A 26,293-nucleotide genomic window follows, 5' to 3' on the forward strand; every position below is an offset into this window, starting at 1 on the left:
GTCTAATTATAATGAATTGAAGCCTGCATGAGAAGTGAGAATTGAAGACACTTGTTTTGTGGAGCTTAGCTGAAAAGTAAAGGAGAGATAGAGCAATAATTGGAGTACAGAATAGATTTCCTTTCTTTAATATAAATGGCTTCAGCATGTTTAGAGGAAAGGTGTGGCAAGATAAAGGAGCCAATATAAAACGATAGCTTGAAAATCTACAAAAAAAAAGGGAACAACTGATGAAGTATGGCTTCGATGGAAAGGGGAGTGGAAAGCATCAAAACCAAGTTTGGATAAATTAGCACCAAACAGACAAGGAATCCTTTCTGCTCTAAACATGGTAAATGCATTCATAGAGGAATATTCACTTAGTAAGAAATAACTTTTTTTTTTTCAAGGAGAAACTGTTTCTAAAGACAGAGTGCAACCACCTGGATCAGACCTATTTTGTTTCAGAAAAATTATGAGAAAATCCTTAGTAACTCTTACGTCAAACATTTCCTTGTGGTTCTTGGGGAAAGCCTGAGCCTTACTGTGTTGGGAGAATGCGTCCAAGTTTGCAGCAAAATGACCCTCAGAGAGGAGGGATGAAGGACAAGATGGCAGTGGTGTTCTACTGTCAGGAACACCACCCTTCTGAGTGTAGATAGCTAGCTGAGGGGCCAGTGGCTGGCGGGGTGGAACTGTGACTGGAACTAATCAGAAAGGCACTCTGGAGGAGGCTTTGGCCAACAAGAAAGGTTGACAGAAAGACAGGTCAGTTGGTAGTTTTCATGTTTAGACCCGATATTCTCTGTGAAATATTAGGCAAATCATACATTGAGAGAGGTCAGCCGTTGGAAAAAAAGGAATATAAGAGAGTGGCAAAGTTTTAAATATTATTTGGGGTGGGGGTGGAAGTGGAAGTTGAGAAAGCACAGAGACTGGCTGAGCACCACAAAGGGCCCAGCTGAGGTTGGAAACCACAAACTATTAGTAGCAACCATTAGCACTTTTGAGAAATTTCATTCAGCAGCGCTCAGGTATTCAGCTACTGGTGCAGAGAAAAGGGTATGTGGATCAATCTATTTGAGGGAATTAGAATGACAGATGTAATTACAAACAAGAAGATACGGAGAGTAGGGATTTCTGCCAGGGAGAGAAGTTAAATGATATGCCATGTGTCTAACTTGGATAGGAAAAATGGTGATTCCACTAAAGTGGTGATGGATAGGAAATTTTCAGATGATAGTAGTGAGGATGGATAAGGGGTGGAAGGGACTTCAGAGGACTGGAGTGTCACTACAAGTGTCAAATAATGATCTGGAGACAGCAATAGAGAGTTAAGGCAGAATGCTGTCTCTACTTTTGGGCTCTGTGATAAGTGAGATGTAACAGAATAAAAAGTTTTAGTTTGAGAGCTCTTCAGAAGGGGTTATGAGGATCAATCTGTGAATAGATTGGTAGTATACAGTAGATCCTATGTGATGGGATGAGGGTTCCAGAGGAAAGGATAAGGGGTCAATAGTAACAAGAGTGATGGGTAGAAAGGAATCTCAGAAAAGGACAGTGATGAGAGAAAATGAGGGTGAGCTGGCCAGAGGCCAGCACCTTGGCAGGTGGCCAAAGAAAAGTGGGAGGAGAAAGTGTTAGATGGACTGCTCTAGAGATTTCTAGTCAGACTAAGTCCCAAGTGGTACAAGAGACTTATGAGGTTAGCAGTTTATAGGCTTTACTTATCATTTAAAAGGAATGTTTCTGAGAATTTACTTGTATCTTGTCTCTGAAAATATTCCTTCCTCAGGGTGTTAAAGTGAAAATGCATCTATACTCATTCCTTATTTGAAAATGTATGTATTTATTTTACTTATAATCAATCTTGCCACATTCCTACTATACATAAATTAGCATTCTAGGCACAATATAGAACATAAAATAAAACTCCTTCATCCTTGCTTCTTAGGAGCTTATTCTCTTATTAACGGTGTGAGAAAATCCATACAATTTACCTCAGATCTGTGGGCTTTGGAAGAAGTCTTTTTTTCCCACTAAAGTAGACTTCAAAATCTTCAATCTTTAGCCTGTGGGCATAGTCAATGTATCCTGACACCTCCTGCCCATGAGAATTTCTGTCACGAATGAAGATCACAGACTGGAATACAGAACAATAGAGAACAGAGAGAGTAAATGAGTAAATAAAAATCACTTGAGAAAAATGTGTATACTAATAAGAGCTACAGTTATGAAGATTACATGTTCCAGGCCTTATTTTAAACATTTTACATTTCATCCTCACAGTGATCCTATGAGGTAGATATTCTTATTTTCTCCTGATAGATGAAGAAAGTTATAAAAGGTTAACTGAGCATGCCCATAATGTGTTTTTACAGTAATTTTGTATACAATGTCAATAGATAACTTTTACAGAATGCCTCCTAAGAACAGGTACTATTTTAAATGTTTTTCACACATTAACTTATTTACTCTTCTGATTCTGTTGTCTTCATTTTGTTATCATTTTATAGATAAGGAAACTGAGGAACAGGAAGGTTGAGTACCTTTCTCAAGGTCTCACAGCTAGTAAGTGGCAAAACTGAGATTCAAACCCAGGCTCATGTGTCTGTTCACCCAACTGCTACATTTTTTTTTTTTAAATTTAAGCTCCTAAATATTTTCCGTTACAGAGAAATGGGGTCCCTTCATATCATTACCATGAGAGTAAAAAAAAAAATCCCTTTACAAAATTAACTTCATCAGTCAAAATTATACAACAAGTGGTATTCTTTAACATATTTCTCACTCATATAAATTCTTTCATAAATGTCGAGTAACTACTTTCTATTAAGCACTGTTGTAGATGCCAAGGATTCTATGATAAGCAAGACAATGAAAGTCCTGACCTCTCAGAACTTATACAAGCATTAAAAAAACAAACAACAGCAACAAAATAACTACTTGCCATAAAGTGAATAAAGAGGATAAATGCCTAGAGAATGTATTGTTGGTGGTGAAAACTACTTTAGATAATCAGAGAAGACCTTGAGGAGGTAACATTTAAACGAATAACTGAAGGATGAGAAGAAATAAATCATGTAAAGATCTGGAATAGGAGCCAATAGGCAAAGTGAATAGCTGGAGCAAAGCCCCAAATGGTGGAATTGCAATCTTTTTCCTTCAAGTCGATAGACATTGCTCTCATTGTATATAAAAAGAAGGAGAAGGAAAAAAAAAAAAAAAAACTACTATAATTTGAAAGTCTCTTAATGCATTTATTTCCAAATCTGGATCAAAGTGTAGAATTTGATAGTAAAATTCTATATTTGGAAGAGGCTGTTAATAGGCCTTCGTTTTTCACTGTTACTTGTGGGGTTGCTTTATAGTAAATTACAGTTACTTTGTATAGCATTAACGTGGGTGATCACAGGTAAAAAAGCTTCCAAAAGACTTAAGTCAGAAAATTGAAAGGATTCTATCTCCCCACTGCACCTATTGTTGCTAACAACATCCCTGTTGAAAAATGGAAGAACGGAGACACAATTTATCCTAAACTGTTATTATGCTGGTAGTTTTCATCTTGCCTGCCTATTCTGATTGTTTGGCATTGTAGGCCAAAAATATAGAGACGTTTCTGAAGGATTCTGAGACATCTTCTTGTTTCCAGGGGAGGGTGTGCTGTGACCGGATTAGTGATGTTTTCCATAGATGCAGCAATAGGGACTAGCATTTATTATTAGTCCTGTGCTAAATCTTTTATAGTTTTCAATCTCTTAGTCACTCTCATTTCCCCTAGATAACTCTAAAGTAAACTAGTATCAGTTTCCCTATGCTTTCAGTCACGTATTCTTTAGTTTGTGCAGCACAAACACTAAGTGGCTGGTAACTGAAAGGAACTTTCCAAGACTCTCACACTACTAAATCCATAATCAGCACTGCTGACCCTGCGTAACCAATGCCATGATACATAATTACCAATATTTCATATGCAGTTCTAAAGGTGCTTGACATCTTTTCGTCACCAAAGCTGCTGCTGATGTTAGGTAAGCCATGCTTACATAAGAGACAACAAATGGTCCAAACTAGTTTCTCTACTTTCAAAACAGAATTATAATAACAGAAAAAGAAAAACTCTCCTCTTTCTTTCTCTTTTAAATGAGGGATAAATCAGTGTACTTTTTTTTTTTTTTTAATTCCTAAGGAATGGCATACCAGATATTCTGACTGATTTTGTGTTAAAAACAAATAAAAATGATGGATAAATTCTAAAACACAACTTGTAACATGCACTGATGTGCTGGCAAGAAAATAAGGAATACTCAGAGTCCAAAAACTAAGTGAAAGCAGGAACCTAAAAAGGAAAGCAGAGCCCTAAAGTCAGCTTTGCCCTGAAGGCATTTGCACAACCCCAGAAATTTTGGACAGGAATTTCCTGACGTTGTAGAGTGGGGAGTGATGGGACCCCTCCCTACACACATGCCCAGTTTTTCAGAGAGAGAAGCTGAAAGGACTAATTACCTCAACATAGAGCTAAGAAGTCATGATACAGTGAAATAATATTTTCAATGCATCAAGAGAACATAAGAATCATCCTAGAATTATATACCTAGAAAAAATATCTTTCTAGTGAGCTAAATACAGATATTTTCAGACCAAAAATAAAATGAGAGACTTAGCCAAAGACAGACTCTCACTCAAAGAAATTCTGAAGGATGTAGTTCAGACAACAGAAAGATGATTGAGTTCAGGTGAAAGGTCAAAGATCAAAGAGAGAATGATCAAAGAAACTGGTAAATATATGGGCAAACATAAACAAGTACTGACTATATAAAACAATCATAGTAATGTATTCTAGAATAAATACAGAACAATAAGTCTAAAATTACTGAACTAGACATCTATGTTAAAAGGGGTAATCAGACTTAAAGTGTTGAAATGTCCTTGAATTTTTCTGAATGAGGGAAAGCATACTGATTAATTATAGAATTTGATAAGTATACATGCATAAATCTAGGATCACCATTAAAGAATAAGAAACAGTGTACATGACCTTTAAATTATTAGAATTATTAGAGGAAAAAATGAAATGAGAAAAACTAATCAATGAAATAGAAGGCAAGAAAGAAGAGGAAAAATATAGAAGTAGGGCAAATAAAATACACAAAACAATAATAATAAATTAAACATCTAACTAATTACAATAAATGTAAATGAGCCACATGTTTAATCTAAAAGACAAAGATTATTAGGTGGATTAAAAATATGTATATATATAAAAGAAAAGGGCTATAAGCAATTGAAATTTAAATAGTCAAAGAATATATATATATATATGAACTCTTCCAGCCAAAAAAGAGTCAATATCAGCAGATTAATATAGGCAAAATGACTTTAAGGCAAAAATCATTACTAGAGTTGGAGAGTCACTGCATAATGATAAAAGATTCAATTCATGTAAAGATGTAACAATTCTAAACTTAAATGCGCCTTTAAAAAAGTAGCTTCAAAATATTTAAAGCAAAATTTATAGAACTACAAGGATAAATAGACAAGTCACTATCACTGTGGTAAATTCATTTCTCTCATTACTTGCTAGATCAGAGAGTAAATACATGAATACTATAGCATTAATATAGATTTTAAAGAGTTGAAAACAAGTTTGAATGCTTACTGTGGGCAAGTACCTTAACTTCCTTACTCTTCTGTGTTCTTATGGGTAAAACGACTGACAGTCTAAAATTATCTACTTTTGGCCATTATTTCACTACTTTAAATTGTGATATATACCCCTCCCATATCAGTTAAGACCCTTTGTCCATGGAAATCTGATAAAATTTATTTCAAATTTCACTTCTCCTGCCCTGTGAGAGTTAAGTGTCTTCTCTGAGAATTTTGTGAATCCTGGGGTTTTTGGATGCTAGTGAACTTCACGTGAGGCCAAACTGGGTGCGAGTGTAGGTCTCTCCAGTTTCCAGCTGTAGGTTTTTGAGCAGGTTGCTTCAATTCTCTCTTATATTCATAAGTCCTATACCCTCAAGTAGGCTCCTCCAAAATGCAGCAAGTTTCTGCATAAGTAAATAAATAAGATGCAATACTAAAATCCTATTTGTAGGCAAGCATTTAGCTAGTTTAGTTAATTTAATAAGATTACTCAAGAATTGGAATGGAGTTGAGATGAAAGGATCACAAGGTGAGGTCATGCTGCAATGCGGTAACCTTCAACCGTCTTGCTTCTTCTCCCTTCTTCATGTTTCTCACTGTTCTCTATAAAAACAAAACCAAATCCACTGCCACTGAGTCAATTCTGACTCATAGAGACCCCAGAGGGTTTCCAAGTCTGTAAATCTCTGTGGAAGCAGACTGCTACATCATTGCTCCCACGGAGTGGCTGGTAGTTACAAACCATCTACATTTTGGTTAGCAGTTGATCACTTTAACCACTGCGCCATCAGGGCTCAACTGTATTCTTTTGTCTTGCATGAAACTGCTCAGCTCACATTCAGGCCTTTCCAGGAACTTATCTCCCACCCTAAGCATCCAATTTGTAAGTACTCCTAGAAATACTGTCTCTTTCTCTGTGGGAATTTTGGTGATTAATCATTATATTTATGATTTCTTATATTTTCAACAGAAACAGCAAGCTCACTTAAACTTTCTATGGTTTTAGACCTAGAAAAGAGTTGTTTTCACACAAATCTGTACAGGACAAATAAAAAATTACTTTATTCATGTGTTTCCAAGTATGGTTATATATATGCAAAAGTACATTTAAAAAAATTTCTAGAAAAAAAAGCAAATTGAACAATGAAATAAGGCAATTTTCACCTTCATAATGACCAAAATAGCTAATGAGACATTTAAAAAAATTTTAGAAAACTTATCGATGTATGGAAATTGGTGATAATTGTCAGGCTATTAAAACTCAACATTTAAGCTTTAGAAATAAATCATTATAAAGGCACAATCACAACCCTGTGGGGTTATAGAGAAACAATTCGAACACAAAAAGTGAGAGGTAGTCGTAAAACAAAGTTACTATCTCTTGTTTATTTTTCAGTATATAGATAGTCTAAGAATTAGAATGAGGCCAACAAATATTCTGGAGCAATTAATTTAATGTATTCATTTATAATATATATATATTTCTTCCAAAGTGAATACTAGTTACTCCTACTATTAATACTACTTCTGAATACTAGTTACTCCTACTATTAATACTACTTGCTATCATTTATTAGGAAGCTATTATGTTCTGAGAGAAAGATTTAAAGATTTGCAACCATTATCTTATTTAATCTTTTCACAACTTCTATAATAACCAGATATTATTCTAATCTTCATTTTCCAAGTGTGGGAGCTGAACAACCTGCCCAAGGACATGCAGATAGAGTGGAGGCACCCACTGTCACACTCAGGTTGTCTTCCCGTGATGCTCATGTCCTTCACCATTGCACAATAGTCGGGCATATCTGGATTCAAATGCTGACTCGGTCACCTATTTGCTGTGTGACATTGTTAAGTTAATTACAGTTTTTAAGATTCAGTTTTTCTTTTATAAAAGGAACATAAATAATACGTGCCTTTCAGTGTTGCTGTGTGAAATAAATAAGACTATTTTTTGCTAGCTAAACACTTAATGATACCTGGCAGGACCGGGTAATAACTGAATATTATCTATACTTTTAAAAAAAGTTACAATTACTACTGCTATTGTTATTATACTATGTTAAGAGTTTTATTTGTTCCTTGTTGTTGTTGTTAGGTGCTGTCAAGTTGGTTCCGACTCATTGCGACCCCATAGGACAGAGAAGAACTGACCCACAGGGTTTCCAAGGAGCAGCTGGTGGATTCAAACTGCTGACATTTTGGTTAGCAGCCTAGTTCTTAACCACTGCACCACCAGGGCTCCTTAGAGGTACAGAAATGGAGTAATTATATCAGAATTCCATTGCCTAGGAGTCACTGTATGGTACAAATGGTTAAACAGTTAAGCACTCCACTATTAGTCAAAATGTTGGCAGTTCAAACCCATCCAGAGGTAACTTGGAAGACAGGCCTGGGAATCTGCTTCCTATGGAGCAGCTCTACCCTGCACACATGGGGTCAGCATGAGTCAGAATTGACTCAGTGGCAACTAATAACAACAAGTGTGCATAATTATGTTTAGGTTGCAGTTCATGGTTCAATTTCTTTATTAAGTTTAAAGTCATTGTCAGTTAAAACTTTGGATGTATTTTGAAATAAAATTTTAAACAATTTTTCCAGATACTACTATATACATGCAAGATACAGGACGGACTCAACTGATAATATTGCATTGAGAATGGGCAGAATCTATCAAGGGAGTCCCTTGAAGATTAGGTTTACTTTGGCCTGAGTGTAACATGTTTTAGTAACCAAAAGTTTCCGTGTTTGGGACCCTCTATTACTTTAAGAGGAATCGGAAATGTTACAAATGATAGTTTAAGTTTCTCCAATAGCATTTCTTTTTTTCTTTTTGGATAGAAACTCTATTTAGGTGTAGTTTATATAACATAAAATTCACCCTAAAGTTTTAAGTGTACAATTAAATAATTTTTAGTAAATTTACAGAATTGTGGCCATCATCACAATTCAGTTTTAGAATAGCTTCACCACCCCAAAGGGATCCCTTGTGCCTGTTTGCAGTCATCCCTGTTCCCACTCCCAGTCCAAGGCAACCACTAATCTACTTTCTGTCTCTATAGATTTGCCTTCTCTGGATTTTTCATATAAATGGAATTATACAATATACAGTATTTTACATTCTAATAACATTTTTAATCACATATGACAATCCCAAAAGACATATGAAAACTATATTTTGTATATTTCTCTCTACTTATATATCTACATCTTTTTATGTATTATCTCTATATGATATGCTTATAAAGTAAAAGAAAAACCTCCAAAATGCACATTGTCCCTAGAAATGACCTTTTAATCCTTTACAGAACAAGTCAAGATATAAACCGACAAAAGTACATCAGTAAATCAAATGATATTCATTTGATGAAATGAGTATGAATCTATAGTTATTAGCTCAGCTGCTAACTGAAATGCCTTTTGTTTGAACCTACCAGCTACTCTGTGGGACACACATGTGGCTGTCTGCTTCTGTAGAAATTTACATCCTTGGAAATTCTGTGGGGGAAATTCTCCTCTGTCCTATGTGGTTGCTATGAGTCGGAATTGACTTGATGGCAGTGGGTTTGGTTTTGGTTTGGTTAAGCAGAAAACAGATGTTTCTGTTAAGCAACAACAACAAAAAAATTACAGGAACAATTCAGCAATATTAAGATACAAATATTGATATTAAAGCAGAGACTCAGACACCAAGGAGCCTATGGAATCTGAGATTTTACTAAGATAGTCCCTATCCTCAAATGTGAACCAACGTTCGTTGAAAATACTTATGAAATACTCAGTAAGGTCCTCATTACTTCTCATATTTTAGGAGAAGATGAATAAAAGTAAAATTTAGACCATTAATATATCATTTGGATCTTTGGCTGATTATCTTTTCCCAGAAGTGGATTAAAATACAAATTCATAAACTTGTTATGAGTTGAGTACATGTGTTGCCTGATTTTTCTTGCCAAGCACTAATGAGGAGATTTAAACCTGATACATTGAAATGGGACTTTATTGACAGTGAAGTCAAAGTTACTTTTAAAAAAAAAAAAAAAGCATACTAAGCAGTATGTTGCTGTGCTAAAACTGAAATATTCATTTTTGGGGGTAGGAGAGCTGTGAAAACAAGCTGAGTTCTTGTGCTACCCCTCTGAGACCGTCAGTATGCTCTCTGATGGAGACAAAGGAAGAAATTATTTTCATCTGCTAGAATTTTAAAACTCTGGAATGCCTTTATGAATCATTAGTTTTAGGGAATATTCTTTGCAGGAGAGAAATAATTTCGCAAAGTGGATTCTAAGTTCTCTAATGACAAACCAAAAAAAACAAAAACCGAAACACATTGCCGTCAAGTCGATTCTGACTCACAGCGACCCTATAGGACAGAGTAGAACTGCCCCATAGGGTTTCCAAGGCAGCAATCTTTATGGAAGCCGACTGCCGTATCTTCCTCCCATGGAGCACTGGTGGGTTCCAACCACCAACGTTTCAGTTAGCAGCCGAGTGCTTAAGCACTGCACCTCCAAGGCTCCCTCTAATGACAAACAATTGTTTCCTAACATTGCAAAGGGTTTGCCATTATAAATTATTGTGAAACAAGTTATTTCCTAAAACTTTTTATGCTGATCTCATTACTTTTAAATTCTATACCCTCTTACTGTAACTAGACATATAAGTTTTCACGATTCACAAAATTTGCAGGATTATGTTTAAGACAATTCTTCATCTTAGCTGCCGGAAGCCTGGGCTCAGAACAAGCACAGTCTTACTCCCACATCCTGTTGGCCAAAGCAGACCACAAGGAAAGACTAGATTCAAGTGCAGGGGAAGTTATTTCTTCCCTTGGTAGGGACTACAAAGTGACATTGCAAAGGGCATGGATAAAGGACAAGGTGGAGAATAATAGCCTCTTTTGCAATCTGCCACATTTGTTTACCATAAAGAACCTAAGAGTTTTGGATGTAGCTGGCTTTGCAAAAAATTAGAGATTTGATTTCTGAGAGTGATCATTAACTTTTTTTTTCCAATTTATAAAATATACTCATATTTGAAATGGATTTATGCATTTTTAGTGAGTTAAAAAAAAACAAAAAGGAAAAAACCAAACCCATTGCCCTGGAGTAGATTCTGATTCATAGTGACCCTACAGGACAGGGTAGAAATGCCCCATAAGGCTTCCAACGCTGTAATTTTTATGGAAGCAGATTGCCACATCTTTCCCCAGAATGCCACATTGTTCTCCCACAGAGTGGCTGGTGAGTTCAAACTGCCAATTTTTTGGTTAGCAGTTCAGCTCGCTTAACTGCTGTGCCTCCAAGGCTCCTTTAATTAGTGAGGTAAGGAATAATTTAAGAATCTCTGATCTCACCATTAGTTTCCAAAATGTTAGGGAAGTTGTAGTGAATGCATAAATTATTTAAAAATAAGTACAAGCTCTAAATACTGGAAAGGAGAAAACAAAATTATCATATTTGTATATAGACTGACAATTTACTTAGGAAATCCAAGCTAGTTACTTGGAAATCTTTTATGGCAGCTCAATAAGTTGAACCAATACAAACTATCTGCACAAAAAATTATATCTTGATTTTACACTAGAAATATGCATTGATCTTCATTTGTATTGTGCTTTTTTATTAAAATTATGACATTCCCCCAGACTAAATATAATAACTAAATGAAAACAGTGCATTGCTGAATAAGAGTTACTATTGTAAAATAAATGTATTGAAATCTTAAGCAAAATACCAATGGAATGTTTTTTGATTATTTAAAATTATACCTTGAAGAATAAATGGTTAAGAATACCATTTATATTTTGAACAGGAAGAATAATCACAGAACTTGTACTATCAGATATTACTCTACAATAATTGTATGTCACTGGTACAGTAATAAATGGATACATCAATGGAAAATGATAAAAACTTCAGAAACACATCCATACATATAAATGTGCAGGTGCCTGCAGTATATATGTATATTTTTTCTACAGAATAATATTTTCTGTATTTTCTAAATTTTATACGACTACATACTTATTCTTTAACTGTACCATTTAAAGTCTTGTCTACAAGCGTACCACTCTCTGATCTCCATCTCCTGTTTTTCTAGCTCACATACTCTAGAAGTCCCAGTCCAACAATTGTTTCAGCACTTTGAAGTCTTTAATCCATTAAGACACCACTTTTCATTATTCATTACTCTCTTTATGTACTCACTTTCCATTTTATCCATCTTAGAGTCTATGTTCCAGCACCATAACTGTTCGCATGTACACCCCTTCAAATTCTTGCACATACCCCTATGTCGTTTGTTGTTGCCGTTAGCTGCTGTTGACTTGGCTCCCGACTCATGGCAACCCCATGCACAATGAGAGCAGACTGTTGCGTGTTGTGATCGATACGGTTTCTGTTGGCTGATTTTTTGAAAGTAGATCACCAGAGTTTTCTTTCTAGTCTGTCTTAGTCCGGAATCTCTGCTGAAACCTGTTCAGCATCACAACAACACACAAGCCTCCACTGACAGACAGGTGGTGGTTGCTCTTGAGGTGCATTGGTGGGAATTGAGCCCTGGTGTCCTGCATGGAAGGTGAGGATTCTATCACTGAACCACGACTGCCCCCTCCCTATGTCAGACTTATTGAAAAAATCCCAACACTGTTTCAACCCAATTTTCCTTTTATTCTGTTTTTAATAACAACAGCTGAGTTGGACTAGAAAAAACAAAGAATCATGATGATTAGTCTCACTGAAAATTAATGGCCGTAAACTCAAATGGGCTCATAAACCGACCAGTTGCCATCGTGTCTATTCTGATTCATTGCAACCCCATGTATATAAATACCCCTGGTATTTATATTCCTGTATTTTACCTCATTTAAAATTGTCTTTCTCCCTCACTGGAATGTGTAGGTCATAAAGGCAGGGACTTTGTTTATCTCATTGCCCACTGTATCAACAATGCCTTGCATAGTCCCTGGCACATACTAGTTACTCCTTGTTGTTGTTGTTCTTAGCTGACATCAAGTTAGTTTTTGAATCACAGTGACCCGTATGACAGAGGAGAACTGTCTCATTGAGTTTTCTAGGCTATAATCTTTATGGAAACAGATCTCCAGGTCTTTCTCCCATGGAGCAGCTGGGTAGGTTCGAACCATCAACCTTTCAGTTAGCAGTTGAGTGCTTAACCATTGTACCTCCAGGACTCCTCATGTATATGTTAAGTGAATGAATAGACGGTGTTCCCAAAATGCATCTACCAAAAGGAAGGGTGTAGTCAGTTATATTGTAAGCTACTGAGGTTCTGGTAAGATGAGGAAAGAAAACTGTCCACTAATGATATTGTTGAGAGCGTTTTCAGTAGATGGTGAATAAGGAAGGCCAACTGTGATGGGTTGAAAAGTGAATTGGGAAATGAGAAATTAAAAAAAAAAAGGATCTCATTTAATTAACCCTTGAGAAATATTTTTTGCTAAGAGCAACTAATGAGGCTTGAGCTTGAGGGGAACATGATGCCAGGGAAATCATGTAAACTGATCATGCCTCCTTAGCTGTGTTTGATTTGCTGGAAAGCAGAAAACCAAATTTTGAGTTTGCCACAAGAATAATTTTTATGGTAAGATTTCTCTGTTTGATTCATCTCTGATTTCTTCACTTTATCTTATTAAGTGGTTCTCTAAAGTTAGTGTCCATCAGAATTACCTGAAGGGCTTGTAAGACACAGATTGCTGGGCCCCATACTTAGAGTTTCTGATTTGGTAGTTCAGGGTGACCCAAGAATTTTACTTCATTTTAAAGTAAGATACTGATTTATCTCTATTACCTGTTTCTTCCCTCCTGTCAACCCATTCCTAAACTTCTCATCCCCTAATCTTCTCAATAGAGTTATATCATAATTTTAGGCTAAGTGATTATTCAGTGTTTACAATTTTAGTACCATTTTAACATTAACCACAGCTGACCCATAGAATCAGAAAAGTCAAAGTATTTATTCCCCTAGCTGTGATTACACTTCCATTCTTCAAAAAATTTTCATTGTTATTAGATTAATTGCATTCAATTTACATTTCTAACAGGTTCTTAGATTATCCTGAGGCTGCTAACCAAGGACACCACACCCTGAGCACCACACTCATTGGTTACTGCTGGCTTGGAACAGGGCAAGAAACAATAAAAGGAAACAACTGAAGAAAGTAGAAGTGGAGGCATGAAAAAGATCTAGAATTACAGGACAGAATTTTTTAATAATCCAAGAGTAAAATATCTAGGCAGTTCTGAAGATTAAAAATGAGGTTCTCATCTAACACTTTCTAAGATATTCTCCTCACTGCCAAAAAATGCCCAAATCTGTCCTTATCAATTGCATGCCAACACACATTTCAGAAGTGCAGTCTATGGTTTATAATAAATACCAGCTGAACCTTCCTGACAAGTCATATCGCCAGAGCTTTAATGATACCAATTCATTTGTATTTCCACACTGTTTACTGTAACCGAGGTAACAATGTGCTGAAGTGTCAAGATCCAAAAGATCATTATGAGACCAAAATGACAGATCAGCTGCACTAAATGATAAAGCCTAGATCTCCTTTCTAATGGCCCCAAGCCCATTCTATATTTTCCGCAGCGAAATTATCATTCCTACCTGAACCTACAGTTTACTTGACTTTTTTAGTTGTTTTGATGCTTTGACTGAGTCCTTCCATACACCTAAGGTGCTATTATTCTATTCTCCATGGACCAACTTCATGGAACTGGATTGCCCCATGTACCCAGACCTTCTTCTATACCTTTCAGCCTCGACATAGGCAATCCCTCTTCCATGCTTGTTTTTTTTTACTCTATTCCAAACATCTGTTTTCCTTAAAAATTCATAAATGTAAAAGGACATAATTGTGAAATAATACAATCTACAAATGCACCTCTTCCCTTTATCTATAAGGATCCCTAAATTTTGAGTTTTTTTTTTTTAATGCCTGCTGCATCACAGAAAGAACTTTCTTAGAACCATAAGAAAACTGGATAAAACTTTACAAAGATCTTGGTAGAGCCTAACTCATAGCAGATTCTTAGTAAGCATTTGATGAAAGAAAGATTAAATTAATGAGTAAATTTATAAATATTTTAAAGGCTTCATCAATGTTTCATCTTTAAATATTATTGTTCTTTAAACGGACCAGACACTTTTTTCCTGGTAAATGTCTTCAACTACTGCTTACACACCAGAGGCTTTCACATCTTATCTCCAGGCTTTTAGGTTTCCCTTGAATTTTATAAAATTGTATGTGTTATTGTCTACTGCATCATTCTAGTTAGACATAATCCAGGCTTCTCAATGTGCAAATCCATATCTGTCTATAAATCTGCTCTTCTTACCCATATTCCCTGCAACAGCAAATAGCTTCACTATTTAAGTGAAGGTATAAGCCTGTGTATTAATGTTGATTTCTTTTTAACCTTCTACATCTAATCAATCACAATTCTGTTCATTTTACCTCTACCTTTAAGATATAATTCGAATCATCCCTTTGCTTTCCATGATCATTATCAACATCTTATTTCAAATCTCGTTATTTCTCTGCTGGACAATTGTAACTGCTTTCCCTGATACCATTCATTCCTCATTTCATCTATCTTCCAAATTATCCTAGAATTTCCTCTTTAGAACAGAAATCTGAGTATGTTTTGTTTGTTTGTTTTGTTTTATTATCTTCTTGGATTTCTAAAGTGCAACCTCTTTAGAATTTTAGCATGTTCATAATCTGACCCCAATTTCTATTCCAAGACCAAGCTTGCCACCCCCTTTCATGTAGCTCACTTTTGTGCAAAACTTTATGTTTAATTTAATATTTATTTTTATCCAAAATTGCATTCATATACTTCCTAAAACTCAAATACTATTTCAAACCTTATAATAAATTATTACCTGTCTCACTCCTCCCTAATCTTGATATCTGCTTCGCAGAAGAACCTCCTTTAGCTCTTTTAGCAGTGTCTAAGTAACTTTATTAGCATGGATATTTCTTAGTTTTTTTCTTTTTGTTTCTACTTCCTACTTTGTAAAATGCTGATTTATCACTATTACCTGTTTCTTCACTCCTCTCAACCCACTGCTAGACTTTTCCTCTCCTGATCTTCTCATTAGAGTAATATAATTTTATGTTAAGCGATTATTCAGTATTTACAATTTTAGTACCATTTTAACATTAACAATAGCTGACCTATTGAATCCGAGAAGTCAAAGTATTTATTCCTCCAGCTATGATTACATTTCCTTTCTTCAAAAACTTTTCATTTTTCATTAGATTAATTGCGTTGTCTGCCCCCCATTTTTTATATACTTATCACTAATCCAATCCAAAATTTCCAGCAGAACTACAACAATGTTTTTAGCACATTCATAGTTTATCAATTTTTATTTATTTATTATTATTTTTTTAGGGGGATGCACTCTTGGGAATTCATTGTCTTCTTTGACCTGTGCTTGATTCTTCCTAGGCTTCTACCAGAACTGTTATTTGGGGAATGCCTTTCACCATCTTCTTGAGATTTTCCTCTATTTCTCACTTGAAATTCTATAATAGTTTTGAATATATCTATTTCTGTACTTGCTACATTATATTGTGATTTTTGAGGCCCTTGCTGCCTGGATATGCTTTGGTATCCTTGTGTATCCTTAGCATATCTCCTGGTGTCTGGTCCATGGTAGGTGTGTAACCAAAATGGTTTTGGGTTTGAGGTAATTAAACCAAGTTCAAGAAGAAAAAATGCTAGGGTGCTGTTTATTTAATGGTGCTACACAGACTGTATCACTGTGCAACAGAATAATAATAGCAACAAAAGCTAATGTTTATTAATAGCTACTTACTATGTGCCAGCACTGTGATATGGCCTTTAGAAATTTATCTAATTTAATCCTAACAACATTCCTATAATGTAGATGCCATTATTAGCCCTGATTTACAGATGAGAAAACAGAAGCATGAGAAGGTTAAGTAACTGGCTTATGCTCAAGTAGTTTACGTGTCTTTGAGAATCCAAAAGGAAACAAATTGCACATTAGGTTATTTACAAAGAGACTAATGGATGGAATGTGGGGTAACCACAAAGAATATTGCATGAACCCAGGGCTACCAATAGTGAAGTTGGCACCATCCCTGCCACTGCCACTACTACCCTCACCCTCCAGCAGAAAGCGTTTACCAAAACCCAAAAAGGAAAGAGAGTTGTGTATACTGAGCATCCTGGAGAAGAGCAAAGACCTCTGTCAAGGGACATAGACAGCTGTGGTGTCATCACAGGAGTAGGACCAGGGAACTAAATTCCTTCCTGCAGAGATTTCGCACCAGCCAAACCTAACGGGGACCAGAGCCCTGGAGCCATGTGTATATTCCTATCTAAGCAGCCTCCTTGGGCATAGAGTAGGGTGAAGTAGGGTTCAAAAGGTACTGAAGCAGCAAACCAAAGGTATTAGAGATAATTAGATGGTGATAAAGCTGGGTTTGTACCTAAGCATCTGGTTATAAAGCCTGTGCTGTTACTACTATGCTATGCTTGTGGGGTGGCAGGCAGAAAGGTAAGTTCTATTTTAAGCTCAGATTCCAAACTAATTGTTCTGACCAAAGAGATTTTTACTTCCCTTTCAACATCAACACTGATCTTGCAGGGAGAATACTATTGCTAAGGAGAATGAGAGATGATCTTGGAACCTAACGGACAGAGGACTGAAACATTGCACAGACATTCTCAGTAGCAGACAGGTGGGCAGGAAGCATTTTGCAGAGTGGTTTGAACTGGATCAACGGGCTTGAGGCACAAGCAAAGACTAAGACATCAGAGACTAAGACATCACAAATAAGAGAAGCTGAAAGAAATGTGGCCATCTCAGTGGGATAAAAGTATCTCGAGACATGCAACAGAGGAATAACCAAGGCAGAATAGAGTGTCAACCATCAGCAAAACTAATTATAGGTTAAAACCACTTCCTCAGTAAGGGAAAGCTATAAATTGATGCCTGAACCCACTAGTCTTTATAATTTATTGAATATGAATATGTAGTAAATTATTGACAGTTCTCATTATAAACTATGAGTCTGTCAACCTCAAAAAATTCTTTTATTGCCTTCATAAAATTCTGAGTTAAAAAAACCTATTAGATTTTTTAATCTGAAAAGAATAGATCTCTATACCTTACAGGGACACATTCAAAAATATGAGAGACTATTGTGTACCAGAGTCCCTGGGTGTTGGTACACACCATGATTGGTGCTAACCAAAAGGTTGGTGGTTTGAGTCTACCTAGAGATGCCTCAGAAGAAAGACCTGGTGATCTACTTCCAAAAGAGAAGCCATTGAAAATCCTATGATTACAGTTCTACTTTGACACATGTGGCATTGCTGTGAGTTGGAATCAACTCATCAGCAACTGGCTTGTATTTTGTCATCGTATACCAGATGTTGTCCTAAGTGCTGGAGATAGACTATTGAGCAAACTAAGAACCTGACCTCATGGAGTTTACAGTCTAGTGAAGAAGACAGAGAACTTCTCCTTCTGGAAATCTGGAATGAGCTTCCTCTTCTTTATCATTTTCTTTAGACATTTTCTCTTAGCCTTCCAAATTGATTTTCTGAGAGAGTTTTGTGGAACAACCTTACCACTGCCAAGTCTCCAAAGAACCCATTTCTTAGCTCTTTCTTAACATTATTACACTGTATCCTACTTGTTTTTTTGACTTCTTGGTCTTCCTACTAGGCTGTGAGATGCGTGTGCTCAGAGATCCTGTCATATATCTTGGTGTTCCCAGAGTCTCCATAATTAAGCATCATGCCTAGCACAGAGAAGACACACAATAATGTTCATTGAATAAATGCATTAATAAACAAAAGAAAAGAGAGTAGGAAAATATCTTTCTTCAATTCAATTCTCATGTATTAACCCCAAAAGGGGGAAGCTATTTGCATGCTTAATACTAAGAAATAATAACAGTCACAATTATTGATAATCCAAGATAATTTTCTCGCATTTCTACTAAGTAAGTTAGGTATACATCTATTTCAATTTTTTAATCACATAAGGAAAACATTACTTATCCAAGGACCCACAGCTTGTAAGTGGTAAAGTGGAAGCTTTGAATCAATGTTTACCAAGTCTAAACCTTGCTCATTCCAACATACATTTCTGCATTCCAGCAAGCATAGACGAAAGTCTTGAAATGACTTATAATCAATTGCTACTATGACAACGAGCAAAGTCACTGTGGAAATGTCTTCAACCCTATGTATAAAATAAGAACATAGTGGAGTAATGAAAACTCATACTGGACCCTTCTGTACAAGATTGTGTGTGGTCTAAAGGAGTAACTCAAATTCATATTCCATTTTCCCTGGTTAATCCACTTGGGGATCCCATTTGGGTTCAAAATGACTTTTCTTCTTTAACCTGTAGATTGAATACCAACTTCCTTACTTTAGTTGATGCAATAAACTTTCAAAACACTGTAATCTAATTAGATTAAGGATCAAAGGGAGTAACTGTTTTCCCATGGCCCTAAATCACAGGTTTAGGGAACAGACTTTTAAAATGATGCCAACACATCTGAATTTACAAATAATGTGCGGTTGGTTGGGGGTTGGGAAAAGGCGCTCTGGGAGAACGTTGATGTTTTTGAGATATAGTCAGTGTTAACCACCCACCAGTTGCCATAGAGTTGATTCTGACTCATGGCAACCCCATGTGTGTCAGAAGAGAATTATGCCCCACAGGGTTTTACTGGCTGATTTTTCAGAAATAGATCATCAGGCCTTTCTTATGAGGTACCTCTGGGTGGACTCCAACCTCGAACCTTTGGGTTAGCACTGAGTGTGTTAACTGTTTGCAGAATTCAGGGACTACTAGCACATACTAGCCATTCAATAATATTTGTTGAGTGAATTAATGAATAAATGCATAAATAATGTACTGATAAAGCAGATATATGAAAAAAAAATTAATCTGGAATTCCTTAAAGGGCACAAGAGAAGTTCAAAGAATTTAGAAAGGTGTTTGTTTGTGTTTTCCATGACCAGATATCTTCATATAACACTACCTGGAAATGAATGCCTTCATGTGGAAACTGTAGTGTCTATCCAAGGATTTACTAAGTAGCTTTCCCCTCCCTCCCTCACCCAAAAAGAATCAAAGATGCCTCACTCAGCAGTTAGTGTCAGCACAAACAAGGGAAGACTTTGCAGTATTACCTGGAATATAAAATGCAGGGTGACCATGTAGAGAGTTAAACCAAAGGGGTGATGTGAACGAGAAACAATTGCTATAAAGATAGTAGAATTCTAAACATTACTATTTAGTGCTGAATACATTTCAGAGAAAGGTGGCTAGCACCTGAGACCAACCTACTACTGATGATTTCAGACCATTCATTCATTCTTACACTTAATGAGTATTTATTGACAGTCCATGTGCCAGGCACTATTCTAGACACTGTTGATAAATGGTAAACATGACAAGGTCCCTTTTCTCAATTAGCTGCTTTTCATTGGAGAGAGAAGGGTAATACAGAGGTAAAAAAATTATTGCAGGTAACGATACAGTGCTGTGAAAACCATAAATTTGAGAATAATTGGAAGCGGGATGGCTACTTTAGTTAGGGTGGTTGGGTTGGGTCTCTCTGAGAAGACAATGGTTTAATTGAATCTCGAATAATGAGACAGGCATCGGAAGATCTGAGGGGAGAGGAATCCAGAAAGAAGGAACAGCAAGTATGATGTGCCATGGACAGGAAATCTATAGAAGGTCAGTATGGCTGGAGAATAGTGTGATCAGAGAAGGGAGTGGAGAGTGAATGACATGAGAAGAACTTGGAGATTAGGTAGGAGCCAAATTTTATAGACCAACTAAGCTCTAAGAATTTTTAAAAAATTTTATTTATTTATTTTTGTTGTTGTTGAGAATATACACAGCAAAACATACACCAATTCAAGAGTTTCCACATGTACAGCTCAAAGACATTGATTACATTCTTTGTGTTGTGCAACCAGTCTCACTCTCCTTTCCTGAGTTGTTCCTCCCCCGTTAATGTAATCTCACTGTCCCCTAAATTCCTGTCTAATACGAAATTTCCTATCTAATCTTTTGAGTTGCTGTTGTCAGTTTGATCCCCTACAGATGGTCTACGAATGATTTTTAATATGATTACAGTCATTGAGCAGTAATTTTAATAACAGTCATTGAGCAGTTTTGCGCCACAGAGTGTTATGGATGTATTATTATTTAACGACATCACTGAAGAAATTGAAAGGCCTCCTGGAGAAAACATGTGGGGTTTCAGAAGATGATGCTATAGATAAGGATAGAGGATAGAAGAGATTGCTGTGGTGTTGGCATACAGTAAAGACTTTGCCCTAACCCTTCACAGTTAGAGGACTTCCACAACCAATATGAGCTTGATAGAAATAAATTCTATTTATTCATGTTTCAGGCACTGTGTTGGCACTTACTTACATTATGTTTAAAGGGGTGGTATTAAGATTGAATTTAGCCACAGTATCCCAAACCCTCAAATCTTATCCTCTACTCATGCATACAAAGAGTTTGAAGGAAATGAAAACTTCAGGCAAGAGAACATTCACTATTACTTTAAGGCTTTTGTTGGCAATCCCTGACATCGTAAGCTGAACTATGTGAAAGGATAGCTGTTATTTAAGTTCCAGAGTTGATTTAAAGCTGGCTGAAAGGCTTTCTCTTCCCACATCCCATTTAAGTTCACACCTAAGCCTTGGCCATTATTATTAAAATCTAGTATTTATTGAATGTCTAGCTGGGTCATGCACTGGGCTATATTACATGCATTATTTTACTTAATACTCACAGTGAACTTATTGAGTAAGCACACTTATCATACCTATTTTACTGATTAGAAAACTGTGACTTAAAGAGAAGTTAAGTAGCTTTCCCAAGGTATAGCTAGCTATATGTGAGAGAACTGCAATTAGAAGCCAAGTTTGTCTGATTTCTGAGCTCATTTTCTTCACCTTTACACTCAGCTGCCACTCCACCTCCCTGGCAGTGAAGGGTCAGCCACTGAGGTGAAAAGGGATGGGCCAACTATTCCCCAATGTCTAGGGTAGAACTGGTAAATAGCTTGGTGAAGTTCATTCATCTAGTAGGTGGTGGAGCCAGGATTTCTAACCTCTGGATATTGCCCAAAAATCACGCTGAAACTCTTCTTATTTCTATGTAATTTGTTGTTTCTGTATAAGGAAGATCTCACCTCTCCCACTTGTACCAGCCATCTCGCTCATTCTATCCCCGAGGACGAGGAGTTATGAGTCACATCCCAGGATACATATTTAACAGAGATGCTAGGGGGATTCAGTCTCTTTTCCTTGATTGTCCACTGAGAAAGACTGGAGTGAGTGGATTCATCCAGCTTTTTCTTGGCTTTAGACACAAATCCTGGCTTGTTTTCTTGCCAAGACTTTTTTTGTCATTAGACTAGTAAATGAAGATTTAGAAAAGGGCTTAAGAGAAAATGAGACAAGAAGACCTCAATCTATTTTGAGTGTCTTAAGTCACTTAGAACAACATCTAGTATAGCTTAGCTTAGTTCATCACAGGTCTACTTGGGGATTTGGGGCAAAAGCCTCATTTTGAAAAAGGGTCTTTTCCTGTGTTGTTGTTTTAGGGGATTACTAGGGAAGACTGTTGTCAGATAGATTTTAGTTTTCTGAGGATCCAGTTTGGGATGAAATATATCTTACTAACACCTCAGGTATAACTTATACTAACCAGAATGATTTTGTAATTTTACATTACTTATTTTGTTTACAAAAATCTTATAAAAAACCCTATTGAGATATAAAGTACTGAACTCATATGGACTTAACTGCGCATTTGGGCACCATAGCAATATAGTCAGAGCCTGTGTTGGAACATCAATCTGGGGTATTGTAAAATGATATTTTCACAGAGACCTTTGTATGGTCAACTTGAACTTCAGAATTTTAGAGATCAGAGGTTGTGACTCTATTTATGCCACAGGATATAGGCTCATTATATAGTACACCTTCAATTAAGATGCTTACCTCAGTCAAAGATGATGCACAGATTCCTTACGTTATGTGTTATACTGAAACAAGTGCTTGTCAGGACTTCAGTATTCGTATTATGTTAAAAAGTGTTTATTGAGATTTTGAGCTAGGTATATGGATGAACAAGACACTATCCCTGCCCTCACCGTGCTTACATACTAGTATATACTTACATATGTAGCCTTCCTGGAAACATTTGTTGTAGTGAATGGCGGTTAGGTATAGTGGAAAGAGTTGAACTGGGTGAGAGTAAAAACATTAGGATTCTACTCAGTTCTGCCATTGGCCAGCTCTATGGCCAGATACAAACAACTTAAATTCTTTGTGACTTAATTTCCTCATCGGTAAAAGGATGGTAGCTGCATTGATTAGACATTTAAATGTTCTAAAAATCTATGGCAAAACAAATTTTTTGAGGCGATTCTAGTTCGATGTTTTCTAAAAATTCTGGAATAAACTGTAGGCTTAATAAGTATTAAATAAAAATAGATTATCTTAATCTTCTTCTTCCTTTGCTCATAATTCCAGAAGGACCTTTAATGAGCTCAAAATTCTTATCTATCATGCTAGGGAAAAAAAAAAAAAAATCAAAACAAACCCTGAGACGATGCATCAGATAAAAAAAACTACTCTTAATCCTAAACTCTCCAAAATTCAAAACATGCAGGATGTGGTTTAAGGGCAATGTGCAAATACAAAATTGTAATCTCAAGATTAAAAGAAAAAAATTAAATGTGTGTTTATCTTGTTATCTGACTACTTACAATACTTTTGGTCTTAACCATGATAATTAAGCCAAAGTAACCCCGTGGCATGTACCTTTAAGACAAAACACCGACTTTTGATGTTTACTTTTGTTGACATCAGTCTAAAACATAAAATCATTTAAGTCCTTGCTGCTTGTATTATTTGTTTACCCGTTTTAAACAAGCCTGTAGAAATGGTAAACTTTTTTTTTTTTTCATAGACATAGCCACAGAAGTAGCTAAATGCTATTCTTGATTAATAATTAGTGAAGTTTCAAGCATAAGATATACCACTTAGTTCAAGTTACATATTTTTATTATGGGTAACATTAGTTTGAATGTAGAATACTCAAATCTATAACATCAAATGCATGGTTAAGTGCTGGGCCGCTAACCAAAAGGTCGGTGGTTTAAACCCACCAACTTCTTCACGGTAGAAAAGACCTGGCGATCTCCTCTTGTAAAGATTGCAGTGTAAGAAACCCTATGGGGCTGTTCTACTCTGTCCTATAGGGTTGCTATAAGTTGAAATTGACTCAATGGCATACAATAACAACATAAGTGTTTTCACAAAAAATTTATCTTATTTGCAACTCACAACAACACTAAGGCTTTTTTTTTTTTTTTTTTTCATTTTTAGAGTGTGGATAACAATAACAGTTCAGAGATATTAGACTTCAGAATGGGCATGAGTTTTCCCTGCTGGGACCTTGATCTGTTTTTTTTTTTTTTAAAAATTGTACTTCAGATGAAGGTTTACAAAACAAAATAGCTTCTCATTAAACAATTAGTACACATATTGTTTTGTGACATTGGTTACCAACATCATGACATGTCAATATTCCCCCCTTCTTGAAAGTGGGTTCCCTATTACCAGCTTTCCTGTCCCCTTCTGCCTTCTAGTCCTTGGCCTGGACTGTCGTGCCCCATCAATCTCATTTTGTTTTATGGGCCTGTCTAATCTTTGGCTGAAGGGTGAACTTCAGGAGTGAGTTCGTTACTGAGCTAAAAGTGTGTCTGGGGGCCATACTCTCGGGGTTTCTCCAGTCTCTGTCAGACTAGTAAGTCTTGTTTTTTTTTTTTGTGTGTGTGTGTGTGTGTGTGAGTTAGAATTTTGTTCTACATTTTTCTCCAGCTCTGTCCAGGACCCTCTATTGTGATCCCTGTCAGAGCAGTCGGTGGTGGTAGCTGGGCACCATCTAGTTGTACTGGACTCAATCTGATGGAGGCTGTAGTATTTGTGGTTCATCAGTCATTTGGACTAATCTTTCCCTTGTGTCTTTGGTTTTCTTCATTCTCCCTTCCTCCAGATGGGGTGAGACCAGTGGAGTATCTTAGATGGCTGCTCAGAAGCTTTTAAGACCCCAGATGCTACTCACCAAAGTAGAATGTAGAATATTTTCTTTATAAACTATGTTATGCCAATTGAGCTAGATGTTCCCCAAGACCACGGTCCCCACAGCCCTCAGCCCAGTAATACAGTCCCTCAGGGAGTTTGGAAGTGTCTATGGAGCTTCCATGGCCTTGCCTTGACAAGTTATGCTGACTTCCCCAGTATTAAGTACAGTCTTACCCTTCACCAAAGTTACCACTTATCTATTGTCATTTTTGGATGAGATGTTTCTCTGGTACTTCAAGCTCTCTGAATCAAGGTGGGCTAAGGATTTTTCTTGTGTAACTCTGCAAAACAGAGCATGAGCTTTTATTACCTTCTGAACATATTCAGGAAGATTTTTGACTTTTTTTTTCTCTAAATGAGAATTCCACAGGGATTATCATTTAAAAACTATTTATCCCCTTGGGGATTCTTATCTGGGAATGTGGTTTTAAACTGACCATGAATCATAATCTGATTTTTATATGAAATTTGCCTTTTTAATATGAATTATCTGCTATTTTCTCATTTTAGCCATGGTATATTCCAGTGGAGTCTATAGGGCAGGAATTGCTATTGCTCTAGGGATTTCACAGATTTAAAACTGAGCAGGGACCAAGATTATAGGGTTTGTCTAGATTTAGGGTGTTAGTGAAGGCATCAGCTAGTAGAGAGCAGATCTCCCAATATTTTCAGTCCTTTGGAATTTCCGTTAGGTCACACAAACTTTCTGTGCTTGTGAAATAGGTCCCAACTGGGCCATGAGACAATACACGAGACAGTGTTTTCTTTCCTTGATATGATACAAAAAACAAAACAAAAAAAACAAGCCAAACCTGTTGCCATTAAGTCAATTCCAACTCATAGCAACCCGATAGGACAGAGTAGAGCTGCCCCATAGGGTTTCCAAGGAGCTGCTGGTGGATTTGAACTGCTGACCTTTTGGTTAGCAGCCTGAGCTCTTAACCACTGTGCCACCAGGGCCCCTGATAGAATACAAGAAAAACAAAATGTATTAGCATTTTCGAAGACGTTCTCTGTTGTTCTAGGCATGCACTTATTTGCTCAGTAAATGCTCACTGGTGATGATGATAAAGATGATGAGAATGAGGATGTGATACCACTGATTATCCAACAAATGCACCATGATTGCCTACAATGGGCAAGACAGTATGATAAGCAAAAAAGGAATTGAAAATACATAAAGTACATCATTTGCCATCCAATAGTTTACAATTCATTTGGGAAGAAAATACCTACCAACGTGAAAAGCAATGAAAAGTTGGAGGAAGTTTGTATGCACCAAATGAACAATATTGTGGATAAACTGTTTAAGTCACTGGAAGAAGCACCATAACCACTGTGGCTGGGATGATCAGGACAGGTCTTTGAAAAAGGGGAGTAGAAGTAGATTTTGATGAAATTATGGATTTGAGACAGGTAGAAGTGTCTACATACCTAAAAAAATC

At 36.4% G+C, this 26,293-nt stretch overlaps 1 protein-coding gene across 3 annotated transcripts in view; it reads right to left on the reverse strand.

Annotated features, from left to right (window-relative positions):
- The window catches only part of CFAP299 (cilia and flagella associated protein 299), an 807,700-nt gene that overhangs the window by 124,686 nt on the left and 656,721 nt on the right, over nt 1–26,293 (reverse strand). For all 3 annotated transcript variants that reach the window (XM_023737602.1, XM_004383110.1, XM_004383109.1), the window contains one exon: nt 1,980–2,122. In XM_023737602.1, coding sequence (XP_023593370.1) covers nt 1,980–2,122 — 143 coding nt within the window. The remainder of the gene's footprint in view (nt 1–1,979; nt 2,123–26,293) is intronic.

Source organism: Trichechus manatus, unplaced genomic scaffold, assembly GCF_000243295.1.
Source record: "Trichechus manatus latirostris isolate Lorelei unplaced genomic scaffold, TriManLat1.0 scaffold00105, whole genome shotgun sequence".
NCBI lineage: Eukaryota > Metazoa > Chordata > Mammalia > Sirenia > Trichechidae > Trichechus > Trichechus manatus.